This window comes from Phascolarctos cinereus, unplaced genomic scaffold (assembly GCF_003287225.1).
Source record: "Phascolarctos cinereus isolate Bilbo 61053 unplaced genomic scaffold, phaCin_HiC Scaffold_2;HRSCAF=192, whole genome shotgun sequence".
Taxonomy (NCBI): Eukaryota; Metazoa; Chordata; class Mammalia; order Diprotodontia; family Phascolarctidae; genus Phascolarctos; species Phascolarctos cinereus.
This window is the reverse complement of record NW_027555625.1, coordinates 300,118,449-300,145,470: the sequence shown is the minus strand read 5'-3', so window position 1 is coordinate 300,145,470 and position 27,022 is coordinate 300,118,449. Positions and strand designations below refer to the sequence as shown.

Genomic DNA, 27,022 nt, shown 5'->3' with positions numbered 1-27,022 from the left:
TTAGGAAGGACCGGTTAGTGCCCCTAGGAGAGCCTTGGCCATATCTCAAAAGACCATAATTCAGCCACTTTTCTGAAAAAGCATTGGAGAGGGATTTAGGAGATCTGGATCCTAGCCCCTTTGTCGTCTTCTCTGTAAAATGGGTATGTTAGACAAGGTGATCTCTCAGGCCCTTTCCAGCTATGAGATTTGGGCTCCACTTGACTTTTCCTTACCTCAGCCTCAGATATAAAAGGTGAATGAGATTTCCCCTGTGACCTTGGGCAAGGCTCTTTCCTCACTGGGCCTCAGTTTCCTCCTCTGTAACGTGAATGATCCCTAAGGTCCCTTTCAGATCTTATATTTTATCATGATACATTGAGGATTTTAGAGGGGGTTTGAGGGAAGGAGGATAGGAGGGACTTATTTCAGTCCCTCTTTTGGCCCCCATCCCCAAAGCACCTGTTTGCTGCAGGGGTTACCACTCCATCCTTGCATCTAGTAAGTATGTCTGTCCGTTGCATTACATGAAGTAATAACTGACCTGAGTAGTAGGTTATCAAGAATAATAATTTAAAGTGGGAAGATACCAGATGGGGTGTTTCCTCTCCCTGGGGGCAGCTCACTCCTGCGTGGTCTTTGTTCTAGTATTGTCCCAGGATCCTTGCCACTGGGACCAATGTCTGTCTCTCCTTTCTTAAGAGTATGGTGACTTCCATATCCCTTCTCCTAGGCATAGTTTGAGGGAATTACTCCAGGCACAAAAATTCCTGATTATGGCTCTCATCTCCCCCTGTCCCCCTCAGCATGGGTCCAGCAGGTAAGCTGAATCCTCATGCTGCTTGCCCCTCTCATCTCTGCTAACCCAGGACAAGACTAGCAGATTCCAAGAGGCAGCAGAAACATGCATATCTTTGTTCAGAAAGTGTGGGCCTGATAAAACCAGGCAGCTCCACCGGGCCAGGGCTGTGGGGGGAGGTAGTATGCAGCCTGTGCCTACATTATTTATGAGTGACTGTAAAGGCAGTACCGTAGCTATGCGGCTGGTGCAGGAATCCACTGGAGAGTTTGTGGCTTCCTGGTAAATGTCAGGCAAGGCTTATTGGACGTGACATTTAGAAAATTACCACTTGCAGTCTAGGATCTCCTTTCTTAAATACTTTAATGAGAATTAAACCAATATTATGGCATAAATAACACTCTCCACCTCCCCTTACAGTCTGGCTATATCTGTGTTTCCATTTGCAGCGTAGAGCCGTTGCACTCCCTGTCAGATTTGCCTCCAAGGGCCTAGGATTCCCACAGTTGTGTGGCCCAGCCAGATGGGCCATAATGTAGGAAGCACTGGGGTTGGAGTCAGAAGACCTGGGCTTGAATTCTGGTTCTGTGACTTACTAGTGTGACCTTGGGCAAATCATTTCCCTCTTCTGTACCTCAATTTCCTCACCTGTAGAAATGAGGGGGTTGAATTAGGTGACTTCTGTGACCCCTCTTAGTTTCAAATTCTAAGACTCGCAGTAGCTGGGAGAAAGGAAATGGACCGCTTTCTAGGTGTTAGAGGGGTTTTCTCCCATCTATTATTCTTGTTGTTACTGTTATTATTTTTCAAAGTTTCATTGGTATCCTTTAAAAGCAAGAGGGAAGGAAAAGATTTTGAACTCAAAATTTTATAAAAAATGAATGTTAAAAATTGTCTTTATGTGTTATTGGAAAAAATAAAATACTACTAAAAAAACAGAATGCCATAATTATTTCCTCACGTACCTCAGCCCCATGTTGAACCTTTCCATGTAACGAAAGCAGCAAAAAACCCAAAACCTATTGACAAAATGACTGCCTCTGATGGTAGATGCAACATTCTGCTTTCTTTTGGCCTCTTATTTATCATAGTTGGGTATTTTGTAGACCATGCTGCCTGGTGTAGTAGAAAGACCACTGCACTGGGGATCCCAGTCTCAGAATGTCAGAGCTGGAAGGGGTCAGTGGTTCTTGTCCAGCCTCCTTCCTGTGCACCTCTGCTGAGTCAGTCCATTCTCTTTTGGAAATGCTCTCATTGATAGTTTTTCTTCTGCATCAAGAGCAGCTAATGGATCGAGCACCAGGCCTGGAGTCAGGAAGACCTGAGTTCAAGTGCAGCCTCACCCTTCCTAGCTGTGTGACGCTGGGAAAGTCGCTTAACCCTGTTTACCTCAGTTTCCTTATCTGTAAAATGAGCTGGAGAAGGAAATGGCAAATCACTCCAGGATCTCTGTCAAGAAGACCCCGGACAGGATCATGAAGAGTCAGACATGACTGAATAACAACAAGAACAATTTCTACATCAAGCCCAAATTTGCCTCTGCAGCTTCTACCTCTATTCCTACTTCTGCCCTTTGAAGTCAAGCAGACCAGGTATAATCGCCCATTCAGATGACAGCCCTTAGGATCACAAGGTCATAGATTTAGAGCTGGGAGGGACCTCCAGTGCCATCTTGGCCAACCCCTTCATCTTATAGTGGAGGAGAGTGGGGCCCAAGGAGGTTAGATGACTCCCCCAAAGTCACATAGGTGGGAACAATCAGACCCAAAATGCAAACCCATGTTTCTTGACTCTAGAACCAGTGTTTCTTCCACTGTTCCATATCTCCTCTTCCTCCAAAGAGTAGAAGGCAGAGATCATGTCTCTGTTCTGAGTCTGTTTTTCTAGGCTAACTATTCTCACACCTGTCAGTGATCTTTGACTTTAGCAGATTTACACCAGTCCCTTCATACTGGCTAGGTATAGCCTGTCTCCAGTTGCCTACCATCCTCATTCTTCCACATCCTCTGGTTGTCTGAAGTCTTGGAGCTATCAGTGTATCCTCCAGGCTGTTTACCCTTGTCTTTCATTTTTGTTTGACTAGAACATAAAGCTGTGATTTGAATAAAATAGCGTATGGTAAGGCCTCTATTCCAGCCCTCTTCCATTGCTGCCTTGTGGGGGTGACTCCAGGATCTTGAAAGTTCTACCATTTGAGTAGAGGCTCCAGAAGGTCTTACCAAGCCAGAAACATGTCCTGCATAAGCTGGGTCACAGATTTGTGTCTGAGGTTCATCAATAGAAGGCTGGCTACTGGGTGGATTTTTTTCAGCGATGGTGACCCATGAAACCAGGTTCCACAGCAAGGATTTTTAACCTTTTTTGCATTGTGGACCCCTTTGGTAGTCTGGTGAAGCATAGAGAGAGACCCTTTCTTAGAGTAATGTTTTTAAATGAATCAAATAAAATATATAGGATTGCAAAAGAAATTACTTATATTGAAATATGGTTATAAAAATTGTTTTTAAAAAAAAGGCAAGTTCATGAACCCCCAGAGTAAGAGCACCTGTTCAAGTCATTGGAGGGGTTCAGATTTGCTTGGTGGAGGGGAATGGAGGTAGCCATGCAGGATGAAATCATAGATCTTGGAGTAGTTTAAATTGAGCGGTCCTGTACATTAAAGTGTTGAATGTAGAGTACTTGGAATATTCCAGGCAAAGCGCTAAGAGGGAATCAAGGAGGGGAGAGATCATTTCCAAGTGGAAAGGCCATCAGGAAAGTCTTCTTGGAGAAGGTGACCCTCAAGCTCGATTTTGAAGGAGGGTGAAGATTTCAGCAGCTGGAATTAGTCTGAACATATATTGAATCAGATAAAAAGCCTGGCAGTGACATTGTTCATGAAACCCAGGCCAGAGGCAGGCAGTTGGCATCCATACAGAGTTGGAAAAAGAAGAGGTTGAAGCTGCTGTTGATACTGCATGAGCCATAGCTGCCCAGTTCCTGCACACACTTGATGAACTTCTGCCAATAGGGTCCCACTTTACAGTTTGAGGATTATAAGCAGCTTCCTGCTAGGGCTGGCCAGTGCCTAAGAATGCCACATATCATCTTACTGCTCCCAGGCACTTCCCTGGCAACCATTCCGGTCAGAGAAGGCCAGCCCTGCATTCCAGGGTGTCCGAGTGTCCTTTGCCAGGCAGAGTTGTGAGTTCTGCTTTGTTTACTCTTAATTCCCGAGCTGTTGAAATTCAGGATACTTGCTGGAGCCGCCTTATAGCTTAGGACGTACTTAGAGTCATAGCAAGTTAGAACAGGAAGAGATCTTAGGACCTCGAATAGGAGAGCTGGAAGGGACTTTGGGGATCATGTAGTCTGAACCCTCATTTTACAGATGAGGAAACTGATCGGGGGGGAGAAGCTACTTGTTGAAGGTCACATGGCTTATAAATGGCAACACCAAGACTTGAACCCAGGTCTCCTGATGTCAGTGTTCTTTCCATTGTACCATGCTTCTTAGTCTCTCTGATTCCTTTGGGAAGAAGTATTTGATGGGGATGGAAGGATGAAGAATTCACATAGAAACTAATATTATCAGAAAACCTCTCTCTCTCTCTCTCTCTCTCTCTCTCTCTCTCTCTCTCTCTCTCTCTCTCTCTCTCTCTCTCTCTCTCTCCCCCTCTCTCTCTCCCCCTCTCCCCCTCTTTCTCCCTCCCTCTCTCTGTATACACACAGACACATTTCTTTTTTCTTTCTCCCCAAACTCCTTTTATTACTTAAGGGAAGATATCCTCAACATTTGTTGTTTTGAGGCATCAAATATGTTTCACAAGGTAATTAAGGAGATTAATGCTAATTATAATTGGTGTCCATTCAAGAATGTCAAACCTATTTAAGTGTTTTTCATAATGGTTGTTAATTAGTGGATTGTAGGAGGCTTACACACACACACACACACACACACACACACACACACACACACACAAGGAGTAAAATGGTAATGGTCGGGCAGGTCTGGCTTCTCTGTATAGTTGATAGGGATAGGAGAGGAGTTATCAGCAGGTGATTTAACCTGAATAGTTAAAAAACAACAAAAACCTCGAGCAATCACTTGCTGCTTTAGAGTATATAAGATGTTCTCATAATTTGCCTCACATAACAAAACAAAAACCAGGGTTTGAGTCACCGCCCTGCCACTGACCGGCTGTGTCACGTTATGTCTCTACTTCTCTAGGCCTATGTTTCCTCATCCATAAAATGAGGAGTTTGGACTAGCTTATCTCAGAGCCCCCATCAAGCTTGTACATCATATGATGTAAAAGAGTATGAAAATATTATCCATTTTACAAATGAGGGGGCTAGAGCTAAGAGAGATTGAGATTCTATGCATTGCCTAAAGTCACACTGATATTAAATGGCAGAACTGGGACTCTAACCCAGGCCTTCTGAGTCCAAATTCAGTGCTCTTTCCCATTGTACCTGATGAATTTGGGGGAGGGTAGAACTGATGGTATTTTTTCCTAATTGTGTATATCTCTCATTTTCCCTTCCTTCTCCTCTTCCCTCTTCTCCCCACCCTTCTCTCTTCTCTCTGCCCTTTTTTCCTCTCTCCTCAACACCTTTTACTTCTCTTTCCTACCTTCTGCTCTTCTCTTCTCTCTGCCTTCTTATCCATCCTTCTCTCTATCCTCTCCTCTCCTCTTCTCTTCCCCTTTTCTCTTCTCTCCTATCTCTCATCTCTTGCTTTTCTCTCTTTCTCACTATCTTTTCCTCTCTTGTCTTTATCTCTCTCCCCTCTTTCCTGTCTCCCTCCTTCTCCCCTTCTTGCTTTCTCCCTTTTTCTGCCTCCCTGTCTTTCCTTCCCTGTCTTTTTCTCCCTCCTCTTTCCTCTTGTCTTTCTTTGTCCTTCCCTCCTCTCTCCTTTCTCCTCTCCTCCCTGCCCCCTTCTCTTCCTCTCTGTCCTCCTCTCTTTGGGTGTTGCTTTTCCTTCTACAGTTTTTTAAAAAGCAGAAACGGTTAATCCCCGAGAGGACGGTCTGGAAGTACTTTGTGCAGTTGTGCAGCGCCGTGGAGCACATGCACTCCCGCAGGGTGATGCACAGAGGTAACATTAATCCACTCTCTCTTTTCACTGAATAATAATATAATGTTCCAATTAGTAAGTGGCTACATTCAAAAACAATTATGCTGATGTGCAGCCAACGCATGTTTGGAGAGACGGCGGCACTGGTGAGATGGATTTCTCCTGGTGGTTTTTTTTTTTTGGCCTCCTTGTTAAAGGAGTCAGTCCAGAGTGAGGGGAGCATTATGAAGAAGAGCTGCTTTGTATTCCAGACACTGATATTAAGTCAAGTGTCAAACCTGCCATTAGCAGAGTGTCAGAAGTGGAAGGCTGGAGTTTGGGGATGCAGTGAACTCTACAACATCTCCTTCATTGTATTATCTGTGATGTGATGATGGATGAGTTGGTGGGAGTTTCTTGGTTCCCCTGCAGTGTACACTAACATGCTAGACATTTCCCAGTTTGCCGGCCTTCCTGAATTCTTTAGTTTTATGGAATGTTACAACTGGAAAGGACCTCAGATCTCAGGAGGGTCTATAGAGTATAGACAGAGCGAGAATAAGCCTTAGAACCTAAAGTGTTAGAACATATAAGGTGATAGGTCTAGGTCTCTAAAAGGCTCTCAGAGGCCATTTGGTGGCCCCTACCCACACTGAACAAATGAGTAAGCTAAGACCAGGGAGGTTAAGGTCATACAGGTTGTAGACATGGGATTTGAACCCATGTTTCTCTGACTCCAGAGCCAGTGCTACATAGAACCTTACACCATGTAGTCCAACCTATTATTTTAAAGATAAGGAAACTGAGACTTAGCAAAATAAAGTGACTAGCCCTGAGTCATATAGTAAGTTAGTGGCATAGCCAGTACTGGAACTCAGGTCTTCTGCCTCTCTGCCCAGGGCTTTCTCCTTCACCACACTGCCTTCTCTTGGTATGGGTGTTCTGTGGCTTGTCTAGACTGTGGTGGGGGTGTTGTATGGGTACATTTTTGTTAAGATTGAGCCTTAAGACTACACAATGCATCTTGAGTTTGACTTCTAGCCTTCTTTTCCTCCCAGACATAAAACCTGCCAACGTGTTTATAACAGCCACAGGTATAGTGAAGCTGGGTGACCTTGGACTGGGCCGCTTCTTCAGCTCCAAGACCACAGCAGCGCATTCCTTAGGTAAGTCTCTACCTCCCAGAGGCCTCAGCAAGATTGGGAATTAGTCGGTATCGCCACTGTGTTTTCTTTTATTTAAAAGCTAGTACTAGTAAGCCTTTCTTTAAGAAAGCCTCTCCTTCCGTCCTCCTCTTCTTCTTCTTCTTCTTCTTCTCCTTCTTCTTCTCCTCCTTCTTCTTCTTCTCCTCCTTCTTCTCCTCCTCCTTCTTCTCCTCCTCCTCCTTCTTTTCCTCCTCCTCCTTCTTCTCCTCCTCCTCTTTCTTCTTCTCCTCCTCCTTCTTCTCCTTCTCCTTCTCCTTCTTCTTCTGCTTCTTTTTCTCCTCTTCCTCCTCCTCCTCCCCCTCCTCCTCCTTCTTCTTCTCCTCCTCCTTCTTCTCTTCCTCCTTCTCCTCCTCTTCCTTCTTCTCCTTCTCCTCCTCCTTCTCCTTCTCCTTCTCCTTCTTCTGCTTCTTTTTCTTCTTTTTCTCCTCCTCCTCCTCTTCCTCCTCCTCCTCCTCTTCCTCCTCCTCCTCCTCCTCCTCCTCCTCCTTCTCCTTCTCCTTCTCCTTCTCCTCTCGCTCTCTGTCTCTCTCTCCCTCCCTCTGTCTTTAAACATACACACACACACACACCACATACACACCCACCCACACACACCCCAGTATATAAATTCTGAATATAAGAACCAGAGAAATTAGGAGATGATTGCTAACCTTAAAGTTTCCTTCATTTTAGGAAAAGATTCACTCCAGTACAGGTATACTCCACGATGGTATTTACCAACAACCATATTATGCCCTTCATAAGTTGTTCATTTGCAAGATTCTTCTTTTGGAACTAAATATCCTTGTAAATATTTCTTTACTTCATAGTGTATTTTCTCAGAAGCAACAGATGTTATAAGATGGAGTAGGTGTATTTTTAATATAAAATAGGATTTGACTTACAGGAATTCAGTTGAGGGCAGCTGAGTGGTACAGTGGATAGAGTGACGGGCCTGGAGTCAGGAAGAGCTGAATTCAAATCTGGCCTCAGACCTTACTAGCTGTTTGATCCTCGGCAAGTCACTTAACTCTGCCTTAGTTTCCTTATCTATAAAATAAGCTAGAGAAGGAAATGACAAAACCACTCCAAAATCTTTGCCAAGAAAACCCCAGATGAGATCATGAAGAATCAGGCACAACTGAAATGACTGAACAATTCAATTTGTATGCAACTTTGGGGGAGATAATTTCATATGAAAAATTAGTTGGAATTGCATTGGAATCTTAGACCTCCGCAAGGTTTTGTCACTTAAACACCAAAGACCAGAGATGCCTGATAGGACCCAATATGAAGACATCTCTGCTACAGTTTGTTTTGGAGTAGGTAATACAAGGAAGCCAGAGAACTCTGTGTTTTCCCCTGGTACTTGTTTAAAACTCTTGTCAACTTCTCTGGACTCTCAAGCAGCTGCTGCAGGGGCTTGACCTTTCTTCAGGTTTTGGTAAAAGTCAAATGTGCTTGAAGCTTGTGCCTCTGGGCCTGGTAAGCTCACAGAATCACAAAATGTTATAGCTGGAAGAACCTTTGAACACAGGATCTTATGAAACACAGAGCATAGACCATTAGAGCCAGAATAGACCTTGGACATAATCTATTCCAATACTCCCATTTTACAGAGGAGAAAACTTAAGGCCCAGAGAGGGGAAGTGACTTGTCCGTTGTAGCCAAGCACGAACCAGAAATACCAGGAAGTGTTATTATCACTGTTACTTGTATTAAAATTTTCACCAAAATATTACTGGGGAAAGGAAGGAGAATCGTGAATTACAGCAAAGTTCTTCTCTCTCTCTCTCTCTCTCTCTCTCTCTCTCTCTCTCTCTCTCTCTCTCTCTCTCTCTCTCTCTCTCTCTCTCTCCTCCCTCCCTCCCTCCCTCCCTCCCTCCCTCCCTCCCTCTCTCTCTCTCTCTCTCTCTCTCTCCTTTCTTTCTCTCCCTTTCTTTCTCTCCCTCTCTCCCCAACCTCTTAAAAACGGTTTTGGGCCCAATTCATTTCTGTCTCACCCCAAACTTACAAGCTGGTCTGTCTCTCATGTTCCGACACCTTTGTGCAAGTGACACACATTGAGTGTAAACAGAATGATAATATGGGAGCGTCTTTTGGTTCACGCAAAGGAGCTCTCTGAAAAATATGATTTCTTCATGTAAACTGTTAGTGTGCATTATTCATATAGCTCCAGATGGCTCTGAGACTTGTAGCGGATAGCATATGATTTGGTGAAATTTATTAATTCTGGTGATCAAACAGTGGTAGCTGTTTAAAGTGCTTTAAAAAAAAAACAACTGTGTCATACCCCTCTGATTCTGAAGGTTTTGAATACTAGGAAGCTGGCTTTGCTCTCAATCACTACTGGGTTGGTTATTATCTCATTCAGAAATGATGCTAGCCTTGACTGTTATGGCTTAAGTAATACTTAATTCCAGTTTTGGGGACCTCAGGAGATAATGTTTGTTTCACCCAATTTATCCCTTCCTTCTCTTCTTCCTTTTATATTTGTGGTGAAATCTTAAGTGTAAATCAAATTCCCTCTGCTTTTCTGATATTTATGTAGAGGCTCAAAGAATCTTAAGAGATATTAGAACATACAGTTTGACAGTTGGAAGGAACATTGGAATACAGAATGTTAGAGCTGGAAGGGACCTTAGAGAATATCATATTAGAAATGGAAAGGATCTTAGAACATGGTGTGTAAGGTTTTGATTTGGCATCAGGACCTCGGTTCAGTCTTAGTCCTGGTTCTGCTATTTGCTAATCTTCAGGAGTTGTCTAACCACTCTGAGCCTCAGTTTCCTTATCTGTAAAATGAGGATATTGGATTAGATTCCAAATCATCTGATTCTCTGAATATTAGAATATAATGTGGAGCTGCTGAGGACTTTAGCACAGAATATTAGAGCCCTCTATTCAGATATTCATTGCCTTTCTCCTAGACTATTACAGTAGCTCCCTAATTGGTCTCCCTGTATTCACTTCAATCCATCCCACATAGCTGCCAAAATGATATTCTTAAAATGCGGGTCTGAGATGTCTGCCTTCTGCTCAAGAAGCTTCAGTGGCTCCCCATTACCTTTAGGATAAAACCCAAACTTCCCTGGTATTTAAAACCTGTCACATTCTGGCTCCGGCCTAACTTGCTAGACTGATAACAAATTAATCCCTCTTCTCACATTCCGTGCTCTAGCCAAACTGGCTGCTTTGCTCTTCTTCCTGTGTGATATTTCATCTTCCTCCATCCTTCTCCGTGCCTTTGCACAGGCCGTCTGTCCTCCATGCCTACAATGTATTCCTTTCTCATTTTTGTCTTTTGGAGCCCCTGACTTCTTTCAAAACTCAGCTCAAGTTCCACATGAGGCCTTCCCTGAATTGTTCATATTCCACCCCCGCCTTCCAGTTATTGCGTATTTTTTTGGTATATATCCTGTACAGGGTATCCTCAGAGTCTTAAGTGTACAGTTTTAAGCTATTAAAGCTTAATTTTATTTACTTATCTGTGATCATGTATCTCTTCAGTAGAATTTAAACTCCTGGAGGGTGAGGAGTGTCTCACTTTTGTATTTCTATCTCCAGTGCCTAATGTGCATTGGCATATAGTAGGCACTTAATACACACTTTTGATTAATAAATCATCTAGTCCCACTGCCTAATTTTCAGATGTGGAAACTCAGGCCCAAAGAGTACTTAGTTGCTTAACTTCCCAAAATGAGTCAATGGTAATGCTGGGGCTCAAATCTAGGCATGCTGCACTAGCTGAGAGCCCTTTCTACTATATCAGGCGTGGGGAGCCTTCGGCCTTGAGGCTACATGACTGAATTGTCAAAGGGCCACACTTGAAGACCTAGAGGGCCACATGTGGCCTTGAAGCCACAGGTTCCCCAACCCCTGTGCTGCACCAATCCCATGATTCCTTTTCTTTTGATTCCACTGAGGCATGCAATTCTACTTATAAAATATTAGCCAAAATACTTTAAAAAATATATCATCACCATACACCCACACACATGTACATACATGCAAACACATGGCAGGTGGAACTTTTTTTTGTACCCTGTGATCACATCAGGGTAGGAGAGGTGTGGGGAAAAGAGAGAAAATGGGAGAAACTGAGAGAAACCACCCTTTTGTCCTGAGCAGTTAAAATATTCCTGGTTTTATCCTGTCAGACTTGAGCTTCTTCTCAGCGCACACGAATGCACACATGCACACACACACACACACACAACCATCAGAGCCAGTTAAGATCACATCATTAGGAACGGGCAGAAACATGATCTTTTCCAATGATATGATTTTATCTAGTTTGACTGCTGCACTTATTATAGTAATAAGAATAAATTGGGTCTTAGAAATGGACTATGTCTGAGCATGTGACCCTTATCTTTAGACTAATTGAAGATTCCTCTGTAGTTATCAGGAGAGCACCACTTTGTAAGCCTCTGTCCCTCTTCCAAATGTAGATTGAAACTATTTTGTACAGCAAAGTAGGAAGAGGATAGAATGAACGAGGATTTGAACTTGGAGCTGACGGGCCCAAATTCCATCCTAGCCCTGGCCCTTTGCTGTGTGGCCTTGGGACAAGTCCCCGAGCCTCAGTTTATTGCCATGGTGAGCAGAGATGACAGTACATGAACTCTGCCTCTTGAGATTTTGAGGATCAAACAGGGTCAGCATTTTTAAATCCCAAAGCTTTGTATAAATGTCAGTTCATATTTTTATTTCTAAATTTCCAGCTGAAGGATGGAAGGGGAAAAAAAGAAACTCTGCTCATTACAATGAAACTTAACCAAAATAATGAGCCAGCTCTTCGATCCCCTACTTCGTAAAGTTGTTGAATTAGTTGTCATTCAGTCAGCAGACCTGAGTTCTAATCTCTGCCCTTGGCATTAACTTGTTGCATGACTTCAGGTACATTGCTTTACTTATTTGAGCCTCATTTTCTTCATCTGCAAAATGAGGAATCTGGATCAACTTGACTCTAAGGTTGCCTTTCTGTGTTAACCTTTCTAGTGCCGTCTAGAGCTGGAAGGGACCCTGGAGATCTAGTTTAACCCTTTCCTTTTACAGACAAAGAAGCTGAGTCTTAGGTGAAGTGATTCGTCAGTGTTCTGTATTCTATGTACGATATCCTGTGTCCTAAGGTCGCTTCCAGCTTCAACTAGTTTTGATTCTTTGTTTCTGTTTCTAGCGTTGATGGGACTTGGGGAATGGCTGTGCATCTATTTAAATATGCATTCCCTCATTTTAGTGTAGACCTACTAGGTGTCATAGTAGTGTCTGTAGCAACATTGCCATCACAATTCAGCTGAACTCTTATCTCTAAAGCTACTGACCTGTGAATGGAACATGGGACTTATGCAGATATATTCATCTATTTCTCTTCTCCCCCACCCCTGCCTCCCTTAGGTTTTGTGTTTGCTCCCATCAGCCTGGCATTAGGCAGTACTACAGCCAGTGTGACAGGTGTACTACCCGGCGGTGGCAGCACGGCTGCCTTCGTGTCAGGGACCGGAGCCATAATTAGAGCAAGGAACAGAATAAGCGTCAGACGAATTACCAGGCAGCAGATCATATTTGTCAGGCAGGATTGCATACAGGAAAAAATAAGTGACAGAACACGCCGGGGTAATGAAAGAGAAATGAGGGATTTGCCCGTACACAGCTCACAAGATCCAAGTGCGTGTCTCGCTTGGAGCAAGAGCAGCCCGCTGCTGCAAGGCGATCCACGTCTGGGACGAGGCAGTCAGGACCCACTTACGCCAATACCTGATGGACAGAGAGCCCGTCAAGGGGAGGAGTGGGGACTCACCACCTGCCAAAGAAGAGCAGCAGCAGCACTGAGACCAGTGGGGGAAAGGTATCTGAAGAAGAGAAGACTGAGGGGGAGAACGCCATTCCCGGGCTTCAAGTGTATGAAAGGTTGTCATAGAGAAGAGAGATGAGATTTGTTCTACTTGGCCCCAGAGGGCAGAACTAAGAAGAGGGTGAGAAAGTCACAGGGAAGGTAATTTTAGCTCATCTGAAGGAGGACAGCCATCAGAGGCAGCAGGGGACAGTGGAAATAGTATTGGATGGGGAATGAGATGGCTTGGGGGCAGCTCTGCTACTTCCTGACTGTGGGACAACTACAGGGCAAATCACCTAAAATCCCCTGGCCTCAGTGTCCTCCTTTGTAAAATGAAGAGTTTGGATTGGATGATCTTTAAGGACCGTTCTTGCCTAAGTCATAAGATTCTGATAATTAGGGCTGTCTAACAATGGGATGGGCTACCTTGGGAGCTCCTTATTATTAGAGGTAGTCAATCAACTGGACAGTTATTTGTAGAGGCTATGATAGAAGTGGTAGGATTGAGGGGTAGGTTGGTCCAGGTGATCTCCAGTCCAACTCTGAGATTCTGTAAAGTTCAGGCTGGAAACATCAACAACGTGAAGAACAGTTTTCCACCTTTGCAAAATGAGGGGTTGTGCTAGGTGGTCTGTCTGCTTCCTGGCGTCTCTTCTAACAGCTGAATAGCAACTTAATGGAATCTGTGTGTTCTAATAATGGAATAGGCTGCCGCCAGAGGTGACAGCAATGGTGGGTCATAATGGAAGGAACACTGGATTGAGAATCAAAGAACCTGAGAGTGTTGGTTATTTAACTACCCCCGTGACCTTAGGTGTGAACCACTTTACAGTCCTTGGTCCCACTTAGTCATCTGTAAAATGAGGATAATTATACTGTCACAACCTCATAGGATTTTTGTGATGATCAAATGAAATCATGTGTGCAAAAATGTAAACACACAGTGCTACATAAATTCCCATGTTGATCATTACTGAGGTTGATTATTGAGGTACCATGAAGGGCAATTGTAATTCTCTCTCCCAGTGTTCTAGTATCTCTAGAAGAAACAGAATGGAATCAAGATTAGACTTTTTCTTGGACCCTAAGGGTAAAACTAGAAGTAGTTGGTAGAAATTATAAGGAGGTAAATTTTGAGTCAGTATGAGGAAAAGGCTTCTAATAATTACAGCTGTCCAACAATATGCTAAAAAAAATTTGCTGGGGTCCCTTGAAGTTCCAAGGTGTACAGAATCTGAGTTGGAAGGGACCTCCATGTTCTTTTAGCCCAACACATGCCTGAACAGGAATCCCACAAATGCTCATCTAGTATTTACTTGATGATGTCCAGGGGTAGACCCCCAGGACATCCCATTCCTTCTTGGGCTCCTTGTGAAACCCCTTAATAGAACTGGGGTGGGGGGTGAGAAGGAAAAGCCCTTCCCTTGGATATAGTCAGTTTGTCAGATACGGGTGAAACTTGAAGAGTAGACTGAGGGGGGACGTAGTCACTGTTAAAGTATCTGAAAGGCAGTGAAGAGACCCGGAGATCAGGGGCTTCCTCCAAACCAACACATCACCACAGAAGGGTTTTGGGATTTGGGAATAGGAGGGCATGGTCCTGTTTACCTTTAGTGTGTACATAGTTGCTTACATATAGTCTCCCCGTAAGCTCCCCGAAGGCAGGTACTGTCTTTTGCTTTTTTTTTTTTTGTATCTCCAGTGCTTGGCATTCAGCTCTAAATAAGTAGAATACACATTTGCTGTTGTTGTTTGTTCAGTCGTTTCAGTTGTGTCCAACTGTTTGTGATCCCACTTGGGTTTTCTTGGCAAAGATACTGGAGTGGTTTGCTATTTCCTTCTCCAGTGCATTTTACGGATGAGAAAGCTGAGGCAAACAGGGTTACGTGACTTGCCCAAGGTCACATAGTTGTAAGTATCTGAGGTCAGATTTGAACTAAGGTCATCCTGACTCCAGGCCTGGCACTCTATCCACTGTACTTCTTTATTTTAGAGGACCATAAGTTCTTTGTTGTGGGTGTTCCCACAACAGACATGGCTCTTAATCCCAACATACCACATGACAGGCGCTTAATAAATACTTGTCTATGACTATGAATTCACAGAAATTGGTGAATCTAGACAAGAGCTTTTATTGTTGGATTGGTCCGTATATCTGCTCTTCCATATCTTATTTACCGTATCTCTTCTATCTTGTTTCTGTCTTAGGAACCAACATTTGAGGTTCTGAGCCTTAGAGGGGTCACAGACTGGAGCTAATCCCCTCCATTACAAAGATAATGGAGCTGTCTTGGAGAGATTTTTGATGTTAGGGAAGAGGGCTGCACGGAGATACGCTGACTGCTTTGCAGGATAAAGAGGTCCCTAAACTCGCCCTATTTTGACATCCAGTGAGGATTGTCAAGTCTCTGAACTTCTTGGTTTTCCTTAAACTGTTATAAAATAAAGTGGTTTCTCTCCTCTTATACCCAATTCAGTAAACCTTTCATGAAATTTAGAGCCAAGCGCCATTTTATGGATTATGTCCAAGAATACTTCACCTGGGGTCTGTGAACTTGTGTGTATGTATACATGCATGTATATATGTATCGTTGTGTATGTATGTGTGCAGATATAAACATACACTTACATGTACACATATAATTATATTTCATTATAATCAGTTCCCTTTGTAATTCTATGTATTTTATGCATTTAAAAACATTCTGAGAAGTGGCCTGTAGGTTTCATCAGACTGTCAAAAGTGTCCATGACACAAAAAAGGGTAAGAGTCTCTGCTGTAGGCTATCCACGTCAGTTTACAGATGACTCAGTTTAGGCTTACTGAGGGAAAATAACAATAATATCATACCGTTTATATGGTACTTTGAGGTTTTCAAACTACTTTAGAAGTATCATCTCATTTTATCCTCACAACAACCTGGGAGGTGGGTGCTAATATCAGCCCCATTTTACAGATGAGGAAACGAAGGGTCAGACAGAGGTTAAGTGTCTTGTCCGGAGTCCCATGGCTAGTGTTTGAGGTTATATTTGAACTTAGGTCTTCATGACTCCAAAACCAGTGCTCTATCTGCTGTACCACCTAGCTGTCTTCTAAGACACGTAATATCATCTCTTTAGATCATAAGCTTCTTAAGGGCTGATATTATGTTTCTTTGTATCCCCATTGCTTAGCACAGTGCTTGGCATATGGTAAACATCTAATAAATGCTTATTGACTGACTGAAAATGACTTTCCCAAGGACTCCCAGGGAATAGAGCTGAAACTAGATCACTGGGTCCTGATAAATTGTATTTCCTTCTAACAAGGCTAATTCTACCAACCTTCCTTTTTCTTACTGAAGCTGAGAAATTCATTTGGACAATATAATCCCGTTATATTGGTGGGTAGGGATATACTTGCTCTTAACTCTGCAAACAAGAATGATTTTGAAATGCAGAAGAAGGAAACCCAAAGAATCCAGATCAAAAACCAAAGACATCAAAACCAATCAGAGTAACATCAAAAGCATCAGAAAGAAATAGAAGAATCTTACTAAGAAACTATTTTAATAAAACCAGTTGTATATATGCCCGGTGACCTGGGAAAAGGCCCAGGTGCCACAGAGGCATCTTCTACCATGAGTAGGTCTGGAAAGCAGACATTAGGAGGAAAGAACAGCGCAAGCCAAGTGTTAACCCATTTATCATTCATTTGAAAAATGATTATTAAATTATTAATAGTAACAAATAGTGTAAAAGATGACATCAAAGAGATGTGTGTCTGGAAAAGGGGAAAGGCCCATCATGTAGTGAGAGTGAAAGCTAACAGATGGACTGCCTCTATGCTGTATATCTTCTTCTTTTTAAATTTTATTTTTTTTTTCAATTCAGGGAACAAAAGCATTTCCATAAATAAATAAAAAGATGATACAATAAAAATACAATAAAAAGATGAGTGCACATGAAACTGCAAATCCACCATGTACAACTTGTCATTCCCTCCAAATATACAACAGTTATGTAAAATTTCTTTTTCTTTCCTTTTTTTTCTTCTGTCCCTTCCCCTGTCCTAGAAAAGTCTACCATTAGACATAAATAGGTGTAGGTGTGTATTATTTTATATACACTTCTATTTATTAGTTCTTTCTCTGGATGCAGATAGCATCTCTCTTCACTTGTCCTTTATTTTTAATTTGTGTATTTGTAGTAGTCAAAATGACTGAGTCACTCAAAGTTGTTCTTAATACCGCTGTCTCTGTATACAGTGTTCTGGTTCTGCTTACTTAACTCCTCACCATTTTATGTAAGTCTTTCCATGCTTTTCCAAGACCAATGAGTTCATCATTTTCTATAGCACAGTAGTATTCCATCACAACCATACACCACAACTTGCTCGGTTATTCCCCAATTGATGGGCATCCCTGCAATTTCCAGGTCTTTGCCACCACAAAGAGCTGCCATAAACATCCCAATCACGTTCAGAGTTATAATTACTATTTGTGAATTTCCCTCCATCTTATTTTTACTCGCTGTTTTCTTCCTTAGCCTCTCTTTTTACCCTATCCATGTTGTTACCTTATCTTCTTCCCCCTACCCTCCCAATCTCTACTTCACCCACCCCTCTAAGAGTCCTCCCATCCCCTCCTGTCACCCCCAATCTAAATCCACATATCCCTTCAAAAGTCACCCCACCTTCTAAAATCCTAATCCATACACCCCTCTAAAAGTCTGTCCTCCATCCTGTCCCCCCAGTTTTCTCATCTCTCTGCATGTTCAGAAGACTTCTACACTCTTCCAGATGAACACTTTTTTTTGTGACAAAAAGCTGTATATTTTCGAATGTAAGGAGACCTAAGGCCCCCAGCAAGTTGAGTAGACAACTTTCTTCCCTTCCCAAGAAATTACAGGAGGATCTGGAGAAGAGTCACACAGATGAGAATGTGTGGATGGGTTGCAATCTGCATTATTGGAAGGAATGCCCATCTCACTCAGCTTCAGTGTTTTCGGAAATAATACTCATAACCACCATTTATAGGGAAGATGTTGGAGGTGGGATTTAAATCTATATCCCTCTGACCCCAAGTCTGGCACTCTATCCACCGTTCCACAATGCCCCTCTGATGGTACCATCTCTGAGAAGAGAAAGTAAATTTAGAGCACTTTAAAATCATGGAAGAAGAGATTTCAGGATATCTGTATTGCTCTGACATCTATATTCTGGTCTCGTCTATTGTAAGTCTTGAAAACTAGCAAAGTGGCCTGAGGTGTGAGTGTGTGTGTATGTGTGTGTCTTCTACTCTTAATATCTTGAAGTCAGGGACCTCTAAAATATTCACACTCCGGAAAAGATCTTAGAACATAAAATGTTAAAAACACACTTTTCCAGCTCAAAGTGATCTTTGAGATGGTATGTTCAGTCAAACCTCTTCATTTTACAGAAGAGGAAACTGAGGCTCTGAGAAGTCACCATAAATAGTTTTTCATAGACTGTCCCTGGCAGATTAGAATCCATCATCTTTCCCTTATTTTCCCTTCCTCTGTAGGAGTTCAGAGACCCTAGCAGTAGTGAGTTCATTAATACCCCCCAGCACAGACTTTCTGTCTCTATCTCTCATTCTCTGTCTCTCTCTCCTCCCCCTTTCTTCCTCTCTCCATTGTTCTCTTCATCTTTAGACTCTTATGTGCCACAGCCCTTCAGAGTCCTGAGAGGTTCCTGGCCTTAAGTGCTCTCAATTCCAGTTTGTCTGGGTCACTGAGTGCCCACCTCCTGGCATAAAAGTTAAGATGGGGGAGGGCCAACAACATAATGGCTTTGCCTTGTGATTCAAAATTGTCATTTCCTGTATAGCCCAGTGTCCAGCCTCAGATCACAGCAGCGTGAATGGGCATGTAATCCAGATGAGTTAGTCCTTTTCTTATTTGAAGCTGGTGCCTTTGGGTTGTACCATTACATTAAATGAGTCCGTGATACGGTCCTCCCCCAGCGTGTCTGTTATTGCTTCTGTGGGGTTGTCAGAAAATGCACAGTATAACCTCCCCCCCCCGCTTCCCTTTCCCTCCACCAATTTCCTTGTTTAAAAAACTGATGCATTAATTTCTATATAACCATCGGGGGAATGGAGAGATGGGTTCAATTCTCTTCCTGGCCTGGCCAGCGGTCTGAAGGAATTCCCCTGTAATGAGCTGCTTCTACCAAACCACACAGGACTTTCAACCTAATCATCTGGGCTCACCATTGTATTGCGTTAGCCAGTTTGATAAGGATGGCCTAATCAGAGACTATTAATCAGAAACTTTCTTTGGCATCTGCCCAACTGGGAGTTGAAATATTCCTGCACATGTGAAATTATCTGGTCTTCAGATGACTTTGTAAGTCACCCTGGTCCCAGCAGGGGCAAAAGTCTGCCGTGAGCGAGTGAGTGCTGTCCCCACAGCTTCCAATCTTCTCTTTCTGAACTCCCTGCGTGTAGTAGGGGTAAATAGCTTGTTACTTCTTTGTAGGGAAAATCTGGTTCTGTAGAAAGACCTTGGCCATGACCCATTCTCTATAAGCAAAATTTGGGATTGTTGCCATTCTGAGGGGCATAATGGATAGAGTGCCAATCCTAGAGTCAGGAAGACTCATCTTCCTGAGTTCAAATCTGCCCTCAGATACTTACTAGCTGTGTGACTCTGGGCAAGTCACTTAACTCTGTTTGCCTGCTTTCGCATCTATAAAATGAGCTGGAGAAGGAGATGGCAAACCACTATAGTGTCTTTGCCAAGAAAACCCTAAATGAGGTCATGAGGAATCAGAGGCGACTGAAGCGACTGAACCACACAACATTCTGGGGAGGTGTTTGTTACTTTGATGACAGGCGATCATATGATTCCAGAGTTGGGAGTTTTATCTGTGGAGGATGAAATGCTAGAATTGGGAGAGACTTTAGAATGAAAGTTGTAACAATCTATGTCCCTAACATTCCATGCTCTAAGGCCCTCTCTTGTTTTTGCTATTCTAGGCACTGAGGTGCTTCCCAGTGCTAACACTCCGATCTAAGGTCCCTTCTAGCTCTGACATTTTATAAATAATACTTTTTTCCTTTTCTCAGGAGTCACATTTTCCATTGTCACCAGCTCTCATTGTCTACGTCCTGTCCTATCCATTTGTGTCTCCCTACACTTCCTCTCCTCCTCTCCCATTCTTCTTGAGCAGGGTTGGATTTATCCTTTCAATACCTTTCAATCTGCTTGTCCCAATAACCAGGTACCTACAGGTACCCATAGGACTCTCATACAAGGACCTTAGTTACAAGTCCTAAATAAGTAACAAAATATATTCTTCTGCTGTTTCACTTTTATTCTCAAAAAAAAAAAATCAGCAGGAACTAAAAAAAAAAACTTAGGTGAAAGCTTTGCCTTTTTCATATACAAAACCACAAGTATTTCAAAACATTTCGAAGTTTGTTTTGACAGGAATGGAATGTCTCAGGAATGAAGGGATGCTTTAATCAGCTCCCCTTTGAGGTCCCTGTTTTGCTCTGATATTTCTCTGTTTGAAACTCAGATTTCTCTGTAAAGATACAAGAAAGGTCAGAATTTGTTAGGTTCCTCTTTCGTATTCAGAGCTCTGTCCCCCACTGTGAAAAAGAAAAGTGAGAGATTGGGAAGCCATGTTTGGGCACTGGATTAGAGATTTGTTGGAAGGTGCTGTTGAAACAGAAACAATAAAAGATTCCCTTATCAAATTGTCTATTTTAAGATCAGTCAGTAGTAACTCCTGAGTTTTGTTGGCTTGGGTTCAGACATTCTGTCAGGCAGTCTTTATTGAATTCCCTCAGGTGACTGGACTAGCTCATGTCTAAGATTTCTCCCAGCACCAGCATTCTCTGATCTAACATTCAACACTCACAGGTTCCTTCCATCCCTAACCTTCTTTGTTTTCAAGTCCCTTCTGGTTTTGACATTCTGTGTTCTATGTTCTGTATTCTAACATGCTATATTCTCAGGGCCTTTTCAGCTCTAATGTTCTATGTGTTAGGTCTCTTCTAATTTTGACATTCTGTGTTCCATATTCTCAGGGTCCTTCTAGATCTAACATTCTGTGTTTCCATCGCCTTTCTGGTTTTGATATTCTGTGTTTTCTGTTCTGTATTCTCTAACATGCCATATTCTCAGGGCCCTTCCAGCTGTGCTGTCCTATGATTTCAACGTTGCTCTAACTAGCTGTGCCGATTATTTACATCAGGTATTATGTGTGACAGTACTGCAGCTGACCAGTCTTTTAGTAAAACTCCAAAATCGAGAATGAGAACCAAATGCATGCCATTCTCAGAAAATTATTGCCAGGTTTTAATACTAGGAAGCCCTCAGAAAAGTATTGTAGTAGCTTGCATATATGTAATGCTTTTGTTGTTGCTCATTGCTTTACAGCTATTACTGCCTTTGAACCTGAACAATCCTGTAAGTTTTGTAGAGCAGGAATGTCTAGAAAATGGCTATTACATTCTTTGTAACTGTAAAGTACTATATAAAGGTAAATTATTTTTGTTAGGAAGTTCCCCTTAGCCCTCATGTAACATACCTTGTATCTCTCCAGTGTATTTATCATGTGTCTTACTTATCTGTTTGTATGTATTTATATGTTTGTGTGTTTTAATTCTGTTATGAATATGTAAGCTCCACGAGGGCAGCAGTTTGTGTCCTATCTGAACTTTGTGTCATTCCCAGTGATGAACTTTTGGACCCTCAGCCAATAGGAACTTAATACATATTTGTTGAATTAAATTGAAATGAATCAACATCATTTTACAAATGGGGAAACTGAGTCCCAGAGAGAGGAAAGTGACCTTGCCAGGGTTTCATGGGTGCTAAGTTGTAGAGCTGGGTTTTGAACTCAAGTTTCAAGATTTCAGATTCAGTCTGCTTCTGCGGAGATGTTACTGAAGGGTCAGGGGAGCGGGGAAGGGGTGCTAAAACCCCTTAGATCTGGTAATGGCAACGTCTGATGTATAGCCATCACTGGAATAAAGAAGCTATTAGGTTGAGAACAGAAATACCAACATAGAAACAGTCTCCTAATTTACTGGCCATTGATGGACAAGTTCCCATGACTGCACAGTTTCCTTCTTTCCCATCATACCTGTGGTGTGCTCTGCTCTCTCACAGCATCTCTGCACACTAATGAAACCCGTCTGGAATAGATGGGGGAATTTGTAGCACTGGATGCTGGTTCTTTCCACTTGTAGTGCATGGAACACAGAGCAACTGAGATGATGCTGATGTCCCAGGATGAGTGTCTGACCTCATTCACACTTGTAACTGTGGCTCAGAGTTGCATGTGGCGGAGGATAAACTTAGGCTTGAATAAACTACTTTCCTTCATATAATGAATCACCCTCTGACATCCTCTATAGGCTGTGCCTTCTATACCACTGGCCTGATGGGTCTTTGTCTTGTCAGTTGTTTTGACTGTCTAGAAGTAGAAATTCGCTTCACATAAATGAAGTATTTCCCAAAAAATTCTCTGTAAAAATTCTTTATTATTCATAAACCTTATCTTAAGTACATAAGGGGGAGCATGCCATGGAAAAGAACTGTGCAGCAACTCCTTTCGTAAAGTGATCCCTCCTGATTCACAAATCCTCATTTGGGTGGTCCAGAGTAGGTTAAAGGCAGGTACTTTATCTTATATAAACTTTATCTCTTCTCAAGTGTAAAGCAAAATACTCTGCACATAGTAGGCACTTAGTGAATGTCTGCAGAATTGAAAAGACACGTGTCTGCATGGAGTTTTTTTTGTATTTTTTTTCTGTATGTATATATATATAGAGAGAGAGATATAGATATAGATATGATATATTCCTATTTATATATACACACAAAAAATCATTAGTCTCTATACACACACATATATGATATAGAATATTGGGAGGAAGAACAGACCATGGGCTGGCATGTAGTAAATAAAAATACATATGTATGTATATGTATATATACATATATAGAGAGTTATGATTATTTTTATCATTTAACAAATGAACACACCAGTGGCCAGAAAGGTGAAGATTTGCCCAAATGAATTGTAAAGAAGAAAGAAGAAAGGAAGGAAAGACAGGACGGAGGGAGGAAGAGAGAAACAAAGAGGGCTCACCTCTATGTAATTTGTTTTTCAGAAGTAGATTGACAATACAGCTATGCCTGTACTTTCTGCAGGTTTTGCATTTTCTTCTCTCTCCTTGCATCTGCACGCCACCCTACAGCTTATTTAAAGATCAGATCTAGTACCTCAGCGAAGGTCTATAAACTCTCAGGCTGATGGGGAGAACAGGCATCATTTGATGCATATTGTCCGGTGGAAAGGCTGTCTTTTAATAGTTAATTGATGTCCCTTGGGGAAGGAAGAGAGGAAAATAGAACTGTAGAATGTTAGGGCAGGATGGGATCTTAGAACATCGATTATCAATAATTTTTACATAGAATGCTTGAAAAGATTTAGTACTAGGTAGAACTTTGGGGTTTGTCAAGTGCAATGCCCTTATTTTACAGAGAAAGAAACTGAGGCGAGAAAGATGATTACTTACCCAGCCCAAGATTAGAACATGTCTTCTGTCTCCCAGTCCTAGTTTTCATCTACTACACTGCTACATTCCCAGGTTTTGCTGACTTTCTCTTTCTCTAGCAAAAAAAAAAAAGTGAATCTCTTTTCCCTGCTTCATTTCAGTTGGAACACCTTACTACATGTCCCCGGAGAGAATTCATGAAAATGGCTATAACTTTAAGTCTGATATCTGGTCTTTGGGCTGTTTATTGTATGAGGTAAGAAATTTCAGTGATTTAATTTAATGTTGTGGGGAACAGTATTTATTTAAGGTAAAGGCATGGGACAAGACTGATTGTTGTCCCAAAAAACTATAAGGCATAGAATGTTCAAGCTATAACCATATGTCAAGAGCCAGCTGTTTAGATTAGATTCCAATCCTGGCTCGGTTCTTTATTACCTGTATGACTTTAGGTAATGACTTAATCTCTTTGAGTATTATTTTCCCCATCTAAAAAATGAGAAGATTGGACTAGATGCTGTTTAAGGTCCTTCCTAGCTGGAATATCTCAATTCAGGACCATAGAATATAGAATATTGGAAGGAAGGATAAAGCATGGGGCTGCTCAGAAGGTAATGACCAGGCTAGTTTATCTGAAAAATAGTTTACGTGAAGGGGAGTAGTTGGAAATAAGGCTAGAGAGGTAGGGCGGAGGGCTTTGAATGCCATTTTAAGGGTTTTAGACTTAGCTCTACCATGAGTAACTCAATGAGTTGAATGTTCTCATTTGATTAATAAGGAAATCAAGGCACAGCGTAAAAAGGTTACTTGCCCGAGAACATGAGCCTTTTGCTTTCATAGGAATAAGAAGGTACTGAATTTTTTTTTGAAATTTTTTTTTACTAGTATAATTACATGACCAGAGCTATTCTTTAAGAAGATTAATCAGGCAGCTATTAGGATGGATTAGAAGGGGAAAGACTGAAGGCAGGAAGACTAATTAGGAGGCTGTTGCAAAAGTCTAGATAGAGATAAGCAAAAGGTTGAACTAGGAGATTGTCTTTGGGACTAGGAGAAATGCAGAGGTAGAGTTTATAGGACTGGGAAGCTGATTAGATATTTGAAATAAGAGAACTAAAAAAGCCAAAGATAATTCTGACATTTTGAGCCTGGGTGGCTGGTGAATAGTGATATCATTAATATATTGAGAGAAAGTTAGATGGGTAGCTAATGTGAGGGAGGATAATGACTTATGAGCTCTGTTTTGATCATGTTTGAGGCACCTGTCTGGCATCCAGGTGTAGATATCCAGGAGGCAATTTGAGATGCAGGTGTGGAACTTAGAAGACAGAACACAAGTAAAGATACAGATTTGGGAGACATGCAGCAAGGTGATGGTCAAAGCTTTGGAAAAGACCATGGTTTATCTCTACTCTTTTGCCCTTGATAAAGTTGCAGAGAGGCAGATCTGGAATTGGAATTAGGGGAAAACTTCCCAACGAAGAGAGGGGTCCCCAAATGTAATGGATTTTCTATTGAGATTCTGAGTTTCCCAGCACAAGAGGTCTTCCAATAAAGGCTAGATTGGTGCTTATCAGAGATCTTATAGATGTGTATGTAGGATTCCCGATCAAGTAAAAGTTGAAAGAGAAGGAGCGGTGAAGTCCCTTCCAAATTTCAGATTCTGTGCAAAGGGCCAAAGATAGAGCCTTGAAGAACACCTACATTTAGAGAGGAGGAAGAGGATCCAGCAAATGAGATATTACCATTGTAATCACAGCTAACATTTATATAACACTTTTGGTTAGCAAAGCATTTTATATAGTTTATTTCATTTGCTCCTCATAGCAACCTATGAGGTGGGTACCATTATTATCCCCATTTTATAGCTAGGCAACTGAGGCTAAGAAAGGTTAAATGATGACCTGGATCACACAGCTAGTAAGCATCTGAGACAGGATTTTGAACCCAGGTCTTCCTGACTCCAAGTCTAAGACTCTGCTGAGGAGGAGTCAGGCTTAGGAGAGCCAGGAGAAAGCAAGGTCATAGAGACTTGAGGGGGAAGAAGAGAGTAGCAACAGAGAGATGATATATAACAGTATCAAGTATTGCAGATAGGTCAAAGGAAATGATGGAGAAGAGGTTCCTGCACTGAATGAAGTCACTGGTGATGTCGATAGCAGTTTTAGTAGTGATGGTGATGGCAGCAAGGTTGCGGAGAGTTCAGGAGTGAGAAGGAGGAAAGAAAGCAAACCAATCTAAAAGGGAAAAAGTAGATTAAGGGGTAGGAGGGTCAAGAGAAGGTTTTAGGATGGGGAGCTGAGCATCTTTATAGGCAAATAAGCCTCTGGAGAGGGATAGATGGACCTAGAAATTGAAAGAGAGAAAAGGCACTAATCAAGTCCTTCAAACCTGAATCTCTCACAGGTCGTTTGTAATAAGCTGATTGTTTTGTTCCACTTATCATAAGTCAGGTACCTTAACTTTTCTGTTCCTAATAGTCTTAATTTGAAGCATGTTGATTTCAATTAATTTTACATGGTCCTCTGCAGTGATTCAGGATCCCTGATTTCATTCTGATGAATACTGTCTCACCCCAGGAGAATCATAATTCCTTTTTTAATTTTTTTCTGAATTTAACGAACACTAAAGAAAATGGACATTTCCATAGATTATACACAAAACTGCAAATCTCTAGCTTGCTTTCTCTAGCTTGCTTTTCCTTTTAAGTATACAATAAATTTTAACATGTAATTTTCAAAACTGTCCGGCTTTTCTCTTTTTCTTTCTAGTCTTCTGTTTTCTCCTATGCATTTTTTTTTTTGGCTAGGCACTTCATTAAGTGACTTGCCCAGGGTCACACAGCTAGTGAGTGTTATGTGTCTGAGGCCGGATTTGAACTCAGGTCCTCCTGACTTCAGGATAGAGGCCAGTGCTCTATCCACTGTGCCACCTAGCTGCCCCTCTCCTATGCATTTTTTAAAAAATGATTCAATGATCGCTTTTTTTCTCTCCTGTTAGTTTTGTTTCCTCTTTCTGATGGTTCCTCCTGTTGGTTTTAATTTTTACTTACAACATTAGTAATGTGAAAATATGTTTAACAGGAATGTAAATGTATAGCCTATATCAGATTGTGCGCCATCTTGGGGAGGGTGGTGGGGAGGAAGGGGGAGAAAAATTTTAAAGTCAAAAGCATATGGAAGTGATTGTTGATAAATCAAAATAAATTAATAAAAGAAAAAAAGAAAAAAAAGAAAAAAGGAAAAGAAAAAAAACCAAAAAATGATTCAGTGATCTTGTTTATTTTTTTCTATTTTTTGACATCCCTATCTTCCTTCCCAACTGAAAAAAAAAAACCTAGTAGCAAATTTGCATAACCAAGTAAAATAAATTCCATATTGGCCATGTCCAAAAATTCATGTCATTCTCTTCACCCTGAGTCATCACCATTCTTCATTTTGTTTTTGTTGAATCGTTTCAGTTGCGTCTAACTCTTCATAACTCCATTTGGAGGTTTTCTTGGCAAAGACACTGGAGTAGTTTGCCATTTCCTTTTCCAGCTCAGCTTACACATTAGGAAACTGAGGAAAACAGGATTAACTGACTTGCCCAGGGTCACACAGTTAGTAAGTATCCAAGGCCAGATTTGAACTTAGGTCTTCAGACTCCAGGCCTGGCAGT

The 27,022-nt window shown here is 41.8% G+C and overlaps 1 protein-coding gene across 3 annotated transcripts in view; it reads left to right on the top strand.

Annotated features, from left to right (window-relative positions):
• The window catches only part of NEK6 (NIMA related kinase 6), a 125,964-nt gene that overhangs the window by 79,988 nt on the left and 18,954 nt on the right, over nucleotides 1-27,022 (top strand). For all 3 annotated transcript variants that reach the window (XM_020967528.2, XM_020967527.2, XM_020967529.2), the window contains 3 exons: nucleotides 5,750-5,858; nucleotides 6,875-6,982; nucleotides 23,524-23,618. In XM_020967528.2, coding sequence (XP_020823187.1) covers nucleotides 5,750-5,858; nucleotides 6,875-6,982; nucleotides 23,524-23,618 — 312 coding nt within the window. The remainder of the gene's footprint in view (nucleotides 1-5,749; nucleotides 5,859-6,874; nucleotides 6,983-23,523; nucleotides 23,619-27,022) is intronic.